The 18,188-nt window shown below is 46.7% G+C and overlaps 1 protein-coding gene across 1 annotated transcript in view; it reads right to left on the bottom strand.

Moving 5' to 3' along the window:
* The window catches only part of LOC138246033 (peroxisomal acyl-coenzyme A oxidase 1-like), a 313,836-nt gene that overhangs the window by 124,984 nt on the left and 170,664 nt on the right, over positions 1-18,188 (bottom strand). Inside the window, exons 8-9 of the mRNA XM_069200202.1 lie at positions 6,381-6,543; positions 4,477-4,667 (exon numbers count right to left, since the gene is read on the bottom strand). Coding sequence (XP_069056303.1) covers positions 4,477-4,667; positions 6,381-6,543 — 354 coding nt within the window. The remainder of the gene's footprint in view (positions 1-4,476; positions 4,668-6,380; positions 6,544-18,188) is intronic.

Raw genomic sequence — 18,188 nt, forward strand, 5'->3', positions numbered from 1 at the left:
GTGTACCCATGAGGTGGACACAGGAGACAGCATGCCTGTCAAGAACAAAATCTTTAGACAGTCTGACCATGTTAAGGAAAGCATCAAGGTGGAAGTCCACAAGATGCTGGAATTGGGAGTAATTGAGCGCTCTGACAGCCCCTGGGCTAGCCCAGTGGTCTTAGTCCCCAAACCTCACACCAAAGATGGAAAGAAAGAGATGAGGTTTTGTGTGGACTACAGAGGGCTCAATTCTGTCACCAAGACAGATGCCCATCCAATTCCAAGAGCTGATGAGCTCATTGACAAATTAGGTGCTGCCAAATTTCTAAGTACCTTTGACTTGACAGCAGGGTACTGGCAAATAAAAATGGCACCTGGAGCAAAAGAAAAGACAGCATTCTCCACACCTGATGGGCATTATCAGTTTACTGTTATGCCCTTTGGTTTAAAGAATGCCCCTGCCACCTTCCAAAGGTTGGTGAATCAAGTCCTTGCTGGCTTGGAGTCCTTTAGCACAGCTTATCTTGATGATATTGCTGTCTTTAGCTCCACCTGGCAGGATCACCTGGTCCACCTGAGGAAGGTTTTGAAGGCTCTGCAATCTGCAGGCCTCTCTATCAAGGCATCCAAATGCCAGATAGGGCAGGGAACTGTGGTTTACTTGGGACACCTTGTAGGTGGAGGCCAAGTTCAGCCACTCCAACCCAAGATCCAGACTATTCTGGACTGGGTAGCTCCAAAAACCCAGACTCAAGTCAGGGCATTCCTTGGCTTGACTGGATACTACAGGAGGTTTGTGAAGGGATATGGATCCATTGTGACAGCCCTCACTGAACTCACCTCCAAGAAAATGCCCAAGAAAGTAAACTGGACTGTGGACTGCCAACAGGCCTTTGACACCCTGAAACAGGCAATGTGCTCAGCACCAGTTCTCAAAGCTCCAGATTATTCTAAGCAGTTCATTGTGCAGACTGATGCCTCTGAACATGGGATAGGGGCAGTTTTGTCCCAAACAAATGATGATGGCCTTGACCAGCCTGTTGCTTTCATTAGCAGGAGGTTACTCCCCAGGGAGCAGCGTTGGAGTGCCATTGAGAGGGAGGCCTTTGCTGTGGTTTGGTCCCTGAAGAAGCTGAGACCATACCTCTTTGGGACTCACTTCCTAGTTCAAACTGACCACAGACCTCTCAAATGGCTGATGCAAATGAAAGGTGAAAATCCTAAACTGTTGAGGTGGTCCATCTCCCTACAGGGAATGGACTTTATAGTGGAACACAGACCTGGGACTGCCCATGCCAATGCAGATGGCCTTTCCAGGTTCTTCCACTTAGAAAATGAAGACTCTCTTGGGAAAGGTTAGTCTCATCCTCTTTCGTTTGGGGGGGGGTTGTGTAAGGAAATGCCTCCTTGGCATGGTTGCCCCCTGACTTTTTGCCTTTGCTGATGCTATGTTTACAATTGAAAGTGTGCTGAGGCCTGCTAACCAGGCCCCAGCACCAGTGTTCTTTCCCTAACCTGAACTTTTGTATCCACAATTGGCAGACCCTGGCATCCAGATAAGTCCCTTGTAACTGGTACTTCTAGTACCAAGGGCCCTGATGCCAAGGAAGGTCTCTAAGGGCTGCAGCATGCCTTATGCCACCCTGGAGACCTCTCACTCAGCACAGACACACTGCTTGCCAGCTTGTGTGTGCTAGTGAGGACAAAACGAGTAAGTCGACATGGCACTCCCCTCAGGGTGCCATGCCAGCCTCTCACTGCCTATGCAGTATAGGTAAGACACCCCTCTAGCAGGCCTTACAGCCCTAAGGCAGGGTGCACTATACCATAGGTGAGGGTACCAGTGCATGAGCATGGTACCCCTACAGTGTCTAAATAAAACCTTAGACATTGTAAGTGCAGGGTAGCCATAAGAGTATATGGTCTGGGAGTCTGTCAAACACGAACTCCACAGCACCATAATGGCTACACTGAAAACTGGGAAGTTTGGTATCAAACTTCTCAGCACAATAAATGCACACTGATGCCAGTGTGCATTTTACTGTAAAATACACCACAGAGGGCACCTTAGAGGTGCCCCCTGAAACTTAACCGACTATCTGTGTAGGCTGACTAGTTTTAGCAGCCTGCCACAAACCGAGACATGTTGCTGGCCCCATGGGGAGAGTGCCTTTGTCACTCTGAGGCCAGTAACAAAGCCTGCACTGGGTGGAGATGCTAACACCTCTCCCAGGCAGGAATTGTCACACCTGGCGGTGAGCCTCAAAGGCTCACCTCCTTTGTGCCAACCCAGCAGGACACTCCAGCTAGTGGAGTTGCCCGCCCCCTCCGGCCAGGCCCCACTTTTGGCGGCAAGGCCGGAGAAAATAATGAGAATAACAAGGAGGAGTCACTGGCCAGTCAGGACAGCCCCTAAGGTGTCCTGAGCTGAGGTGACTCTAACTTTTAGAAATCCTCCATCTTGCAGATGGAGGATTCCCCCAATAGGGTTAGGATTGTGACCCCCTCCCCTTGGGAGGAGGCACAAAGAGGGTGTACCCACCCTCAGGGCTAGTAGCCATTGGCTACTAACCCCCCAGACCTAAACACGCCCTTAAATTTAGTATTTAAGGGCTACCCTGAACCCTAGAAAATTAGATTCCTGCAACTACAAGAAGAAGGACTGCCTAGCTGAAAACCCCTGCAGAGGAAGACCAGAAGACGACAACTGCCTTGGCTCCAGAAACTCACCGGCCTGTCTCCTGCCTTCCAAAGATCCTGCTCCAGCGACGCCTTCCAAAGGGACCAGCGACCTCGACATCCTCTGAGGACTGCCCCTGCTTCGAAAAGACAAGAAACTCCCGAGGACAGCGGACCTGCTCCAAGAAAAGCTGCAACTTTGTTTCCAGCGGCTTTAAAGAACCCTGCAAGCTCCCCGCAAAAGGCGTGAGACTTGCAACACTGCACCCGGCGACCCCGACTCGGCTGGTGGCGATCCAACACCTCAGGAGGGACCCCAGGACTACTCTAAGACTGTGAGTACAAAAACCTGTCCCCCCTGAGCCCCCACAGCGCCGCCTGCAGAGGGAATCCCGAGGCTTCCCCTGACCGCGACTCTTTGAACCTAAAGTCCCGACACCTGGGAGAGACCCTGCACCCGCAGCCCCCAGGACCTGAAGGACCGGACTTTCACTGGAGGAGTGACCCCCAGGAGTCCCTCTCCCTTGCCCAAGTGGAGGTTTCCCCGAGGAACCCCCCCCTTGCCTGCCTGCAGCGCTGAAGAGATCCCTAGATCTCCCATTGACTTCCATTACAAACCCGACGCTTGTTTCGACACTGCACCCGGCCGCCCCCGCGCTGCTGAGGGTGAAATTTCTGTGTGGACTTGTGTCCCCCCCGGTGCCCTACAAAACCCCCCTGGTCTGCCCTCCGAAGACGCGGGTACTTACCTGCAAGCAGACCGGAACCGGGGCACCCCCTTCTCTCCATTCTAGCCTATGTGTTTTGGGCACCACTTGGAACTCTGCACCTGACCGGCCCTGAGCTGCTGGTGTGGTGACTTTGGGGTTGCTCTGAACCCCCAACGGTGGGCTACCTTGGACCAAGAACTGAACCCTGTAAGTGCCCTACTTACCTGGTAAAACTAACAAAAACTTACCTCCCCCAGGAACTGTGAAAATTGCACTGTGTCCACTTTTAAAAACAGCTATTTGTCAATAACTTGAAAAGTATACATGCAATTTTGATGATTTGAAGTTCCTAAAGTACTTACCTGCAATACCTTTCGAATGAGCTATTACATGTAGAATTGGAACCTGTGGTTCTTAAAATAAACTAAGAAAAGATATTTTTCTGTATAAAAACCTATTGGCTGGATTTGTCTCTGAGTGTGTGTACCTCATTTATTGTCTATGTGTATGTACAACAAATGCTTAGCACTACTCCTTGGATAAGCCTACTGCTCGACCACACTACCACAAAATAGAGCATTAGTATTATCTATTTTTACCACTATTTTACCTCTAAGGGGAACCCTTGGACTCTGTGCATGCTATTCCTTACTTTGAAATAGCACATACAGAGCCAACTTCCTACACACAGTTAGTAGGAAAATGTTTTTCTGGATTCTACTGAAAACACGCAAATCAAATGAGAAACTGCATACTTATGGCAATGTCCAAAGCAAGTGAGTAACAGATGCTTTACGATTCACAGGGAAAACATCCATTTCATTTGGAAGGCTCAATGTGGTGGAGTCTGAGCAGCTGACTAGGTGGGAATTGAGGTATTGCCATTCACAGCAAAGATTTTGTCACATGCACTTCATTGCAAAGCCAAGGCTATTTGACTATAACAATTCAACCTAGTGCATAATCCCTGGTGGTAGGAAACATATGATACTCCTCCTCTCAAGGAAGATTACAATGAAATGTCAGACCCTTAAACAATGGAAACCAAAATTTCTTGAAGCAAAAATATGCTGAAGCATAGGAATCCATGCATGATGTTTATTACCTGGCTAGCTGAAGCATCATGACTGTATTCTCGCCTTCGTAGGTGCAACTTGGCGTGAAAGTTATGTAAATATCAGGAAGCCCACTACAGCGAGAATAGCCGTGTCCACCACATGCCATCCTGCACTCTTCGATCCCAGCACTGGCAACCCAGGTAGTGAATGCTTTCAGACCAGCAGACAGTGCATGGAGCTAATGGTACAAGGAAAGAAGGAGTGAGATGTCAAAAACCTAACAAAATGCTTTTCTTTTGGCAAGATTAATCCTATCATTATCTAGCCTAGTCCATGGCTTGATGAATTGCACATCTCTGTCCCGAGGTAGTTATGTCCCCAACAACATCCAATCTTCTCGTCAAGCTACAGGCATGTCGAACTACCTGTGTGAAGCAGCATCCAATCCTTGTTGAATAGAAAGGACAGTCTCTGCCCAACAATGTTAAGAATGTGAGGTTGCACAAAAAGCATGTTGAACCTGAACCATCTTTCTGGGCATAGTCTAAACTGCTCAAATATAAGCTTAGGATGTCACTTCTATGACTCTAGAATCAAAACACACTGTGGTTTGTTTGTGTTTTAAAACTGATTTCCCCTTTTCAACAAGTCTGCTAAATTTGCCCTTACTATTCCATACTTCAGATCTAAAAATGTCGCTTCGAGATCGTACACAGACACTAAACCACAAAGATCAAATGCTAGCTGGCAGACAACCACCTAAACCTTTGAATACCCTCCCCTATGTCACTTCCCACCCGATTCCCTCACTGCAGGGCCAAAGCGAAAACATAAACATCATAGACTTTGCTCACAAAACTCTCCAATTGGCACTGCAGGACCCACCATCTCAAACCTTACACCTAATTCCCCCAGCACAGACTGTTACACTTGTTAAACTGCTGACCCAAATCTAGATATTATGAAATTGTTTCAGGTCAGCCCAGACAGTAAACCGTTAAAGGTGGCCAGAGCTTATGTTTGCAATACACTACTCTGCAAAAAGCAAGCAACTCCTACTTGTTTTGCTTTATAAGTTAATAATGCTTTGCACATTTATAATCCTTGTTGAAGTTAAAATGTACCATCATTATTAGTTGAAAGAAGTGGTTAGAGTTTTTGGGCTATGCAGTCAATAAGTTACTTTTAAACACCATAAGCAGTGGCCACATTCTGGCATTGTGCTCTTTATAGACAATTAAAGAACGTGCGAAACAGTTACCTTGGGAACATGCTGCTGCCTCAACCATCTCACTCCACTCCCTTTTGCAATCACAAGTTGAGAAAGACGCAATGCCTCCTGCCCCTAGTCCAGACTTCTTCTCCACACCCTCTCCTTCCCACTAAGATAGATTTACCATGACCAGTTAGGGAATACTCCACCCCAATACAAAACTGTGTAAGGACTCCCTTCCACATTACAGTTTACTCATATAGCTTTTCGAAGCACCCCATCTAACAGCTCTAAAGTACAGCCTCTCCTGCTAACCATCATGGCATTAACCCGCAGTGGTGCCTCCCACCTTATACTCTTTTTACCGTCTTAGGAAAGTTGCCTTAGGCCGACTACTGATCTATATCTCAACTTCCCTGACATTTCAAATGACTTTTTCAACTCAATAAGACACCACACCTCTGATTGTCCACCTAGTATCTTGCTCAGGTCTGCCAGCCACCCCATGCATTGATTCCACAGACCACTGCAATGTTACCCGGAGCAGCTCAGTGAGGATTTCTGCAAAACTCTGTGTGTATTTCTCTGCCGTCAGAGCAAAATTACCTAAAGCAGCTTGCAGAGGTCTCCCCAACTCAGCAGCTCCCTCCACTGTGGCCTAAATACAGGCATCATGCAGAGCACCACCAACCTACCCATACTACACATCTGTCAGCCTTCCTTGTATGACACCAATACCTCTGGTAGTTCATTGAGGTCCCCTTGGTTGATGTCTCCTGTGATTCGGTGGTACGTATGTTTCATGTAGTCTCCCACAAACCAGAAGGCATATGCAGTGGCCAGCAAAGGAAACAGCTTGTACTGCTGGGTCTGATAGTCCAGAATCTGGGGCTCAGGCTCACTGTGGGTCAAAAGTGAAGACAAAACATAAGAATTGTGATGAACAATGCAGCTCACGTTCTCTATTCAGCGATTATGTGATTGCCTTGTAAGCAAAAAGAGGACTACAAGATGCAGATTTTAAGAATAAGGACTTGAATAAGAGTTTGGCGGATGAGTTACTCCATCACAAACACGGCATATCCCGTCGGCCAACTTACAAGTGCTAGTGGATATAATGCACGCGTAATACGATGGAAGCAGCACTTAATTTGAGCTGGTGGTTTCCGGTGCTAGGCACCGACACTTAATTGTCAATGCCTGCACTTATTACAGTCTCCTACATGGAGGAGCTGTTTATCAGATTTAGAGATGAGCACAGCAACAGTTGTTTATTAAGTCAATATACATTAAAAATTACTAATACCTGCCGCCCAAGCCATTTCTATAGCTTTGGGGGCCTGTGTTGGTACTGTCATTGGCAGCACTGGTATGGGCAATGGGTGGTGCAAGCTGCAGTGGACTCCTGCTGAGGGCCCTGGCACTTTTGTTTACAAATTAAGCAATAGATGGACAGTATCTCCTGGCAAGCTCTATGATAGCAATTTCAGTTTTACAGCTTTGGTACCCTTAACAGATTCATATACTTTCAATTAGTTTCAACTGTTAGACTTGGAATCCCTGATAGTCTTCAAAATAGTATTAGCTTGTGAACCTTAGAGTTTGTTCTGCATTGCAGTGAATGAGGCCCATGCACCTGTGAAATTAACAGTAGTGGTATACAAGGAAATTAAACACGCAGCTTCACATGGGAGGAGAGTGGGTCAATTTTCAATATGGAAAATACCAACACTTGCGAACTGTGGTCACATGTAATCTGCAGTATTAGGCTGTGCACTGATTCACATCTTTTGATCCGTCTGGCACTTCCACCATATTACATGTACAACTGAGGTATTCCTAGAAATAGTGCTGCTGTAATCTTCATCCCTTTGGTGGAATGCTGGTACATTAAGCAACCAAATTATTTTCTTTTTTCATACCAGACTGGAATCTTAAGATCCATAGATTTAGAAATTGGTGTCATAAACGCCTCCTTCACCTCTCCAAAGCAGTATATGATCATAGCCTTTCCTGTCATCTGCCTAGCCATAAGGATCAGGGAAACCTGTCTTTTATGGAGGAAGGTGGTTTTATAGACAGAGTGGAGCCTTTCACCACAGGATATTGGGGCAGGTGTGGCCTAAGAGGGTGGGGTATTGTCTTTGACATTCACTGTTGGGCGTGGACTGGCAATGGGAGGCTCATGAACAGTGAGTTCAGTGTAGCTCAAACCTGCTATTTTTCATTTTTGTAGCAAAGAGAGCCTCGGGCACAGGACTGCCAACTTGATTTGCTTCGACATATTTGCCAATCACAGCTGGGTTTACAATATAAAACCTAATGCAACACTTTTTGGAGCTGACTGGTACAGTTGAAAATTGAAGTCCGTCAGATGTATTCCCATCTGCACAATAAAGGGCTTGAAAGAGGCTTCACCTACATAATTCTGAATCCCATGAACTGAAATATTGGTCTGGCTCTGACGGTGAAGAGACCTAGGACCTGACCAAAGAAGCATGAATGCTGTTTGGAACTTCTTTCACTGAGGCAGAAATATATAAAGGATCGTAGTAACAGACAAGAAAAACAACAAGACCAATGGGGAGAGGCACTATTCATATTTGAACACTTGTTGACTGATCACCAAGGAACATTCCCTGGAAGTTTTGGAACTTGGGGAGCGCCTGAGAACAAGTTACTGTCCCAACACCCTGGACCTTTTTTTATTGACCACTTTCATATTCAGGACTTATGTTGCAAATGAAATTGTGATTTTGAAGGTCAACACTTATTCTAAAATACTCTGGGCTCATTACGACCCTGGTGGGTGGTGTTATTTTGGAGAAAGGTACTGCCAACAGGCTGGCAGTACCTTTCCTCAAAATATGACATTGGCAGTTTGACTTTCGGTCTCCAGCCAGGTGGGTGTCACAATCTAACCTTCGGGATAATGACCCCGCCTACCACCATGGTTTTCACGGCAATCTTACTGCCACGAAAACCATGGCGGTAGGCACTATCAGTGCCAAGGAATTCCTTCCCTGGCACTAATAGGGTTCTCCCCTGCCCCCCTCCCCTTCCCGACCCCCCAACATACACCCACCTACACGCGCAGACATACACACAGGCATATCCATATCCACCCACGCATGCATACATTCATATACACACACACCGCAACACACACTAACATACATAACAGCACCCACGCATTCACACAACACAACATACACGTACACTCACACCCATTTATGCACACACACATTCCACACGCCTCACACACGCATGCACACACACAAAAACAGTCACACACACCCTCACAACACCCCCCACTCCCTCCCCTGTTGGAGAACCCAACTTACCTGCTTGCAGGGGGTCCTCCGGCAGGAGACGGGACGCAGCGCTGCTGCCAGCAGCAGCGTCCGCCAGCGGAACACTGCCAGGCCATATCATGTGTCATGATACGGTTGTCGGCGTTCTACAGGCGTGGCCCTGATGCTGGCACCATGACCGTAGCCGGAATTCCGCCAGCCTTCTGGTGGAATTCCGGCTACAGTCATATTATGGTGGATGGTAGGTAGCCATGGCAACGGTCATCTGGAGGCCGTCGCCGTGGCGGTAGGCAGGATTTACCGCCAATGTTATAATGGGGGCCTCTGTTTTTAAACCATTTCTTGATTTTAGTGATTCAAAAGAATTGCTACCCCCTACTAGCCCTTTTTGAGAATCACAGTGAGTGCCTTGGTGTGTTTAGATACCAGCAGAAACTGCAGCTGCTGCAAAAACTGTTGCAATTTATTTTTCTTAATATCATATGGTACACTATGGAACTATCAGGCTCTGATGAGTGTTATCCTCAGGCTGGTATGGTATAACTCCTCTCCATCACTGAGTACTGGAATGATGACTTTTGTATCAACTGCAATTGGCCTTGCTCTTAGCAGTAACTGAAACCATTACTGTAAAAATGGAAGCGCCACTTTCCTCATTGATGTTTTTTGTTTACATTTTTTATTGGCTTTTGATTAACAATGTCCACAAAAAAATACAAGTTACAGTAATGACACTTGTTCATGTAAAGGGCACACGTTCACATCTCAGCAGTATGATAGTAGTATTATAAAGAACGGAGCATACTTTAGCAAAGACAAGGACAGCTGGGAGTAGGAGTTAGGTCATAATATGATGAATCCGAGTAACACGGTGCATCAGAATGGCAGAAGAGTAGTTAACCTTTGCAACATGAAGTGAAATTAAATCAATAACATTTGTAACAGTTTGGCTGGTGCTGCACAACAAATATATATGTTTATATGTTAGCTAAATGGGGGGGGGGGAGTGCTAGATTCACTCTGAGGGGCACAGAGCCCCTTGTAGTGGGTCAGATATTAATTGGACATCTATCACTGTAAAATATGTTCCATCACTTCCCCCCATGTGCGCAGCAATGGGGGGGGCATTCCCATACTATGTGTATGGATGTGGCAACCATGCGGCCACAAAGTGGACATACCGGGGTAGTGCTGGAAATATTTTGTGTAGCAAGGTCCATATTTATACTTTTTTAGCGCCGCATTTGCACCGCTTTTTGACGCAAAAACGGCGCAAACTTACAAAATACAATTGTATTTTGCAAGTTTGCGCCGCTTTTGCGTAAAAAAATGACGCAAATGCGGCGCTAAAAAAGTATAAATATGGGCCCAAGTGTGGTGTGAGATAAGTTTGATGCAGTTAGTGAAATTGTGTGCATTTTAGTCGGGTGTTACGTGACACATGCTTCAGCCGCTCCAGGGCCATGGTCCATTATTTGATTGTCAAATCCTTACCTACCTATTCAGTCCTTCCCATTTATGCTTACTTCCGGTTAGAAAGTCCCTGCATCCACTTGAAGTGATGCATATAGTGTCAAAATCGTCCTCCGATCCATACCTTTTGTCAAGAGACACTGGAGGCCTAAATGTAGTGGCGGCTCAGTCAGCCCCGTCGCCCATGTGTCCCCGATGGCTGCCACAATCTCATTATGTGCTAGAAGGAGGCCCGCTCAAGCTCATAAAGCTTTTGGAATCCCTGAAAGAAGAGCAGAGCGCTGTCACATTACAGGTCACCTAGGAGGGTAAGTCCAGCTTCTCGCCAGAGTATAAGGTCGTGCACTCCCTGCAAAATCTTCAGGACTAGCACACTCCTCATGGGCAGCCACGGCACGTACGGATTTGGTGCTTGTCTGGGCTGCAGGTAGCAGAGCCAGACATGCTTGGCCTCTTGTGTGAGTCTACTTAAGCCCTGGCAGGTCTGTTTAGGGAGAGCAGCCATTCCAGCAAAACCGTGCCTTCCTGCTCAGCCTGTATCACTCCACTCTCTGCTGTCACAGTTCCTTCCAGCCAGCACATAGGCTACTGCAGTTCTGCTGCTGCAAAGTATAATTCTAGATCTGGGACCCCTAATCCCCTTCTAGCATAGGGCTCTGAAGCATGGAAATGGAGACCCGTTTCCGTGCAGGACCCAGACAAGCTCTGACTCATGGCTCCAATGGGCCTGATAGAAGGATCTGGTCGGTTTCATTGGAAGAGCAGCAAAGAAATATAGTAACCTTAGAAGGATCAGCATCTTCGCCACTGCTGTCCTACCCATGGGCAAAAGAGGAAATCGAGTCCAGAAGGGCAGGGACTGGTGGTTGGAGACTGGAGCCCTTCCATGATTGCCATCAACTAGGTCTCTGTCTGTGTGGTAGATGTTCACACTGAGGTACCGAAAGGTTTCGAAGCACCAGGGGAGGTGCCCCTCATCTGGTGCCTATCGTCTTTCCGGCTCAATTCTATGCAGGACAGGATTTACCCCAATTTACTTTAAGGAAAGTAATCTCACCAAAGTGATCAAGCAGTTTGTAGAGAGCTGACAAGGAGCAGGTGTGGTCCCTCAAGTATATCAACACATCATCCATGTACAATGATACAGAGTGCCAATCCACACCTACCTTGATGCCCTAAGTGGGGCCTATGTTTCACACCATAGTGGCACGTGGCTCAATGGCTAGGACCGGGAATAGGGAACACCCTTGACAGGTCCCTCTATTTATGGGGAAGACCCGTGAGATCTGATGACCAGTACAGACCCGTGCTTGTGGTGCAGTGTAGAGGAGTTTGAACCAGCCCAGGAAGGAGGGACCCATCTTAAAGGCGTTCAGCACCTGCAACAAATTGGTCCAACTCAGTGTATTGAATGCCTTTTCAAAGTCCGAGGAGACCGCCACTGAGAGGCTGGTCCCCTTTGACGTTGCATCCATGATATGGCACAAGAGCAGGATAATGTGTGCCTCAGTTTATCACCGTCTGCATGCTCGTGGGCCAAATAAGATTTATACTCCAAGTCACAGACACGCTTCATTTCCTCTCGATATTGGTGATGCAGGTCCGTCAATTGGGGGTAGGCATCAGGTATTGTTACTGCCTCTAACTCAGCGGTCCGCAATTAGGTCTCTAAGGTCTTCACACTACAGATGAAGGTCGTTCTAGAACCCATGTAGTGGCCATAAAGTGCCCCCTCATGACCACTTTCAGGGCAAATTTGAGCCCTTGGGAGTCCACAGATCCGATGTTTTCTGCAAAATACCTGGAGATGTTCGATGATATAGTGTCTCTATATATCGTGTCTTGTCGTGCCTTTGACCGAAGCCGCCAGGCCAGAACAGTGGCCCATATTCCCTCCCACCCCCCAGTGGAATGTGACGATATGTGGGTTGTGATCCAAAAGGGTCCTATCAAGGTACTTGGAACTGTGAATGAGGGGTTAGAAGTCTGAATTAGAAAATAGGCAATCCAATTGTGTATGAACCTGATGTCCCGGAATGTATTTAGAGTTCTCCGCCTCCCCAGGGTGTCCTAAGCGCCAGACATCATGCAGATTGGACAATCTAAACCATCTTTGGAAACATTTGGCTGCTTGAATTCCCAGAGTACCTGGGAATGGCGGCACCACACTATCAAGGTCAGTGTCATGTATGTAATTAAAGTCCCCACCACAGAGTCCCCGGGCCTGGGGATCCAACAGCTTTGTCAGGGAAAGAGAGTCCAGGAATATACCCTGCAAAGTGTTGGGGCATAAAGGGACACAATGGATAAAGGAAGCCTATCCATGTTCCCTTCCAGAATGACATACTGTCCCTCCTGGATAGGATTCTGGTTTTGACAAACTGTACCTCCTGGGTGACCCAGATTAGGACATGTCTCCTGGTTGGCGTTGCCACACCACGTACATTCCAGGTTAAAGCAGTATATTCAACAGCCATGTTACAAGACATGGATTTTGGCATCCCCCTAGGTCAGTGGTTTTCAACCACTGTTCCGCGGCACACTAGTGTGCCGCGAGATGTTGCCTGGTGTGCCGTGTCAAATTTCCGCCCACTAGGGCGGCGGGCGCCGGACTGTAGGGCATTGTGAACGGGGGACCACGTCCATGCCAGCGCCAACCAGCTTCTCGCCGAGAAAGCCCGTTGCGCGTTCCCATGTCTCCATGGGAACGCTCCGGGCGTCGATGACGCGTTTCCCTGTTTCCAGGGAAACGCTTCAGGACTTCCGGGGGAGTGGTGAAAAGGGGCCGGAGCCGAAAGAGAGGGAGAGCGCGACGAGGGCAGGACGAGACGAAGGAGTCTCGTCGAGGAGCGGGACGAGGAGGACGAGAGAGCGGCGGTAACGAGAGACAAGGAGAAGGAGGTCTACCACGGAGAAGGTAAGGTTACTGTGGTCTAGTTCTAAAACATGTGGTCTGAATGCAAAAAGTTAGAGAAAACCATAGCAAGGCTGCCAGGTCTAACAGTATTATTGTTGTAGTTACAGCTAATTTTAGTAAAATTGAGTGCTCAAAATTGAGGTGAGCTACAGCGAGTTAATAAGAATTAAAGATGTATCATACACCTCTTCCTCTCATACACACCAAAACACAAGTTGTTTCTCAAGCAGAGTACCTAGGATTCAAAACTAGAATGGCACTTACCTCACAGAAGGAGTCAGAGTCACAATTCATTGCGTTTTTCAACTGAGGCATCATGGATTCGTTCACCGGGGGCATCATGGAAGTGTTCATCGGGGGCATCATTGAAGATTTCATTGGGGGCATCGTGGTGGAATTCAAGGAGGAATTCATCATGGAGTTATGCATATATGTACTTTTATTCTGGTAACATTGAGCCCCATAGCAATGAAAGTTCCAGCACTTTAACTGTAGAAAGATGACACAAACCACAGGTGTTTCAGGTGATTAGAAAGATAAGTGGTTTAGTGCCCTAGATTAGTCACAGTGTGTGGCTTCCAGGGACCCCGATGCTGCATAAACTTGCTGCAGAGGTGCTGAACCAATTTGATGTCTACGTAACCAGATGCTTCTAAACCAGCGTCTCCGAGGTTTCAGATTGAACTCAGTCTCCAAAACCTGATACTTGACCCTTGAAACTGCGCCGTTAGTGTTAACCTGTGCAAAAAATACACCTGTGCCATGCCTGTACCATCACCTGTGCAATGCCTATTACTATAAAGGGGCTTCCACTCTAATAGGCCCCCGGCACATGCCCGTGAGTCACATGATCCGTTCTGGGAGCAAGATGTAGAAACCACGCATTCATTCATATAATATTGTGAGACAAATTAAGATGAAAAAAAAAAAAATCAAAATAGCAATAACCATTGTGATTTTTTCTGACTATTACTATGATTTTTATTATGCAGTAGTTTGGAAAGTTTATTATTCAGTACTTATTATTCATCGAATAAAAGTAAGGGCTCGCCTCTTGCACACGGGCGTTCCGATCAGATCCGCCTGTCAGATCTGATTGGATGCCCTATTCAGCGCTATGGAGCAGCGGATGTCAGCTGCGGAGACGGAGCTGTCATCCGCCGGCTCAGCGGGGATCAGCGGATCGATCCCCGCTGAGCAGAGAACGGTCCGCAACGTTTTTGTTTGCCATTAAAGAAACAAATATTAAACCATGCTTGAATGTCGGAACTGGTTACTAAAATGTTTGAATCCCACCACTGATGTTAAGGACTATAAATAGCTCCGGTGTCACTGTTACACTAACAGGAGGAGGACAGGAGGAGACATCGCAGTAGATCGCCGATGAGCAGAAGAGCGCCAATGGATCTGGATTTGGAGGAAACATGAGCAGAAGAGCAGAAGAGCACTGACTGATGGATCTGGACAGCGGCTATCTGGAGGAGACAAGCGCAGTAAGTACTGAGTGACAGTGAGATACTGCAGTGATGGACAAGTTTTTGAAAAGGAAAGAACTGGACTCTGAACAAAATTTGGAGCCAGATGAGAGCCCAAGTATGAGTGGGGATCAAAAGAAAGCAAAGATGGTTAGCTCAAGCAAATTCTCTGGCACAAGGCAATATAGCGAAAGCTATATTTCATTTGGATTTACTTTCACCGGAGATGCAAACAAACCAACTCCACTGTGCATGGTGTGTGGTGAAAAGCTAGCTAACAGTGCTATGGTCCCAAGCAAACTTAAACGCCATCTCCAAACGAAACACCCTTCGCTTCAAAACAAGAATGCAGACTATTTTGTTCGCCTGCGTGAAAACACGGAGAAAGAGGCAACTTTCATGAGAAAAACCACAAAGGTAAATGAAAGAGCTCTTAAAGCTAGCTATCAAGTTGCTGAACTTATAGCCAAGTCAAAAAAGTCGCACACTGTGGCAGAGACATTAATACTTCCTGCCTGCAAAGCTATTGTACAGGAGATGCTCGGACCTGAAGCAGCTAAGGAAATAGCCAAAGTCCCTCTCTCAGACAACACAATTTCCAGACGTATTAATGACATGTCTGCAGACATCGAAAGTGTGGTTTTGGAAAAGATCCGTATCAGTGAGAAATTTGCATTGCAACTTGACGAGTCTACTGATATCAGTGGACATGCTCAACTCTTGGCCAATGTGCGTTTTGTTGATGGTGATGCAATTAGAGAAAACTTCTTTTTTTGCAAGGCATTGCCAGAAAAAACAACAGGAGAAGAAATTTTTCGGGTCACATCAGAATACCTTGAACAAGGAGGACTTAAGTGGGAAAACTGCACAAGTGTCTGCACCGATGGAGCTGCAGCCATGGTCGGGCGCACCAAAGGCTTTGTAAGCAGAGTGAAGGAAAGAAATCCAGATGTTATTGTTACGCATTGTTTTTTACACCGTGAGGCCCTCGTAGCCAAGACTTTACCAGCAGACCTAGTTCATGTGTTGGATGATGTTGTGCGCATGGTAAACTTTGTAAAGTCACGACCCGTGAAAACTCGCATATTTGCAGCTTTGTGTGAGGAGATGGGAGCGAAGCATAAAACCTTACTATTTCATACGGAGGTCCGGTGGTTGTCGCGTGGCAAGGTCTTGGTTCGTGTGTATGAGCTGCGGGAGGAACTTAAAGTGTTTCTGACAAATGAGAGGTCAGATTACGCAAAGCTGCTTGCAAGTGATGAGTGGTGTGCAAGGCTGGCATACCTGGCAGATATATTTCATCATCTGAATGAACTGAACACACGAATGCAAGGCCGAAATGAAAACCTGCTTACAAGTACAGATAAAATAAATGGATTCCGTTCAAAGGTGCAACTCTGGCATCAACACGTGGAAAGTGGCAATCTTGAAATGTTCACACTCACCAAGCAATGGCAAGGTGTTCACACTGCTGCACTGTGTGAGATAATAGTTAAACATTTAAAAACTCTCGAGGAGAAGTTGTCATTTTATTTCTCTTCAGTCTCCACTGAATGCCTTGACTGGGTTAGAGACCCTTATAGCTCAGCATCAGTTGGTGGAAAGGACATGACTTTACAGGAGCAGGAGGAACTAACTGAACTGAGACAAAATCGTGGTTTCAAGCTAAGATTTGCTGATCTACCTTTGGACAGTTTTTGGTTGGATACTGCCAAGGAGTTCCCCCTTCTGGCAAACAAAGCTATTTTGACATTGCTCCCATTTTCCACTACATATCTGTGTGAGATGAGCTTTTCAAGCATGATTGCTATAAAAACTAAATACAGAGAGAGACTGAGAGCTGTTGACGAAGAGCTACGTGTGTGTCTTTCTTCGATTCCAGCCAGAATATCAGCTTTGTGTTCAGCTAAACAGGCCCAGGTTGCGCACTGAATAAAGTATTTTATAATTTTTAATATTTCTGTTTACTTACTATTTCATAATAAAGTAATTATAAAATACTTTATTTGTGTTTATTTGATTCCTATTCAAGAGAATTACTTTATATATAGTCAATATAGGCACAGAGTTACATTTTTTAACATTTTCTAATGGTGGTGTGCCTCGTGATTTTTTTCATGAAACAAGTGTGCCTTTGCATAAAAAAGGTTGAAAAACACTGCCCTAGGTTATACCCCCCACACATCTCCAGGCCCCCGTAGTCTTGGTCACCTGTCCAGCGAGCCATAAAAAAAAGATCAATCATAACCACTCCCTTGCTCCAGGCCTGGGTGCCTTCCAGTTCCATGCCACAACCTCATGAACAAAAATAGTGACACACAGTAAATGTCTTTAACGGTGTCATGTCTATACAGAATATTTAGTCTGGGGTGGGCCAAGTGAGGCAAGGAGTTTGGGGGTGCTTCTGCTCAATGTGTCTGTGGTGGGGCGCAGGTTGAATAATGTTCCACCCAGCACCCCCAGTTAATGCAGCTTACCTCCATAGTGGACCTCACCCCAGCAAATAACCCATCTCACCGCAATATTCAGGACGGCTAACTGCTTAAATCCATCATCAGCCATGGCTCATGGCTCATTTTTCAGGACTCAATAAATCTAAATTTTGATTGAGGCCAGGTGCCTGCATTCCAGGGGCACCTTATGGAGCCCTAGAAGGGGCTCCATAAGGTGAAGTGGAGCCTGGTGCCACAACGCTCCGGTCCCTGAGCAATACATCACAGAACGCCAGATATGATCGAGGTTGCAAGGAGTGAAACGGGTAATAAGTGGGCAATAAAGTACCTCTTTAGAGATCATCTGCTGTACGCGGAGCAATCACTGGACCCCTGGTAAGTTCTGCAGAGGAGGCAGGGAAGTTCTCTGCATCAGAGCCAGAGGCCAATATGCTTTCTTCCTGTAGCACTGTAAAGGGGTTAGTAGTGTTTTGAGAGGTCTCCTGTAGGACCTTAGCTCATCCCTCCGCTGCCTGCGATGTGGTGAGTTTAGCACTGGATGAATTATGTCTATGGCGCTGGGGACGGGGAGATAACCACTCTTCCATCGCGGTGTCTTCCTGATGGGGTTGGGTCATACTTTTAGCACGGAGCCACGTCCAGACGTCCTCTGGACACCACCAATCACCCATAATTTTGCAGGGGACAGTAGTGCATGTCTGATGATGTTATCGCAGAGACTCTGCTTGACCTTGGTGTAGGAGTTCTGTAGCCACTGTACCTCCGCTGTAAAGTCGTGATAGGCAGTAATGGAGGCATTCTTGAAATTAAAAACGTGGAAGTATTAGATCCCAGTCTCGGTAATTGAGAAAACGTGCAATAAGTGACCTGGGTGGAGCCCCCAGAGGAGGTAGCCTGCCTGGGATCTCCTGTGC

Source organism: Pleurodeles waltl, chromosome 7 (genome assembly GCF_031143425.1).
Source record: "Pleurodeles waltl isolate 20211129_DDA chromosome 7, aPleWal1.hap1.20221129, whole genome shotgun sequence".
Lineage (NCBI taxonomy): Eukaryota > Metazoa > Chordata > Amphibia > Caudata > Salamandridae > Pleurodeles > Pleurodeles waltl.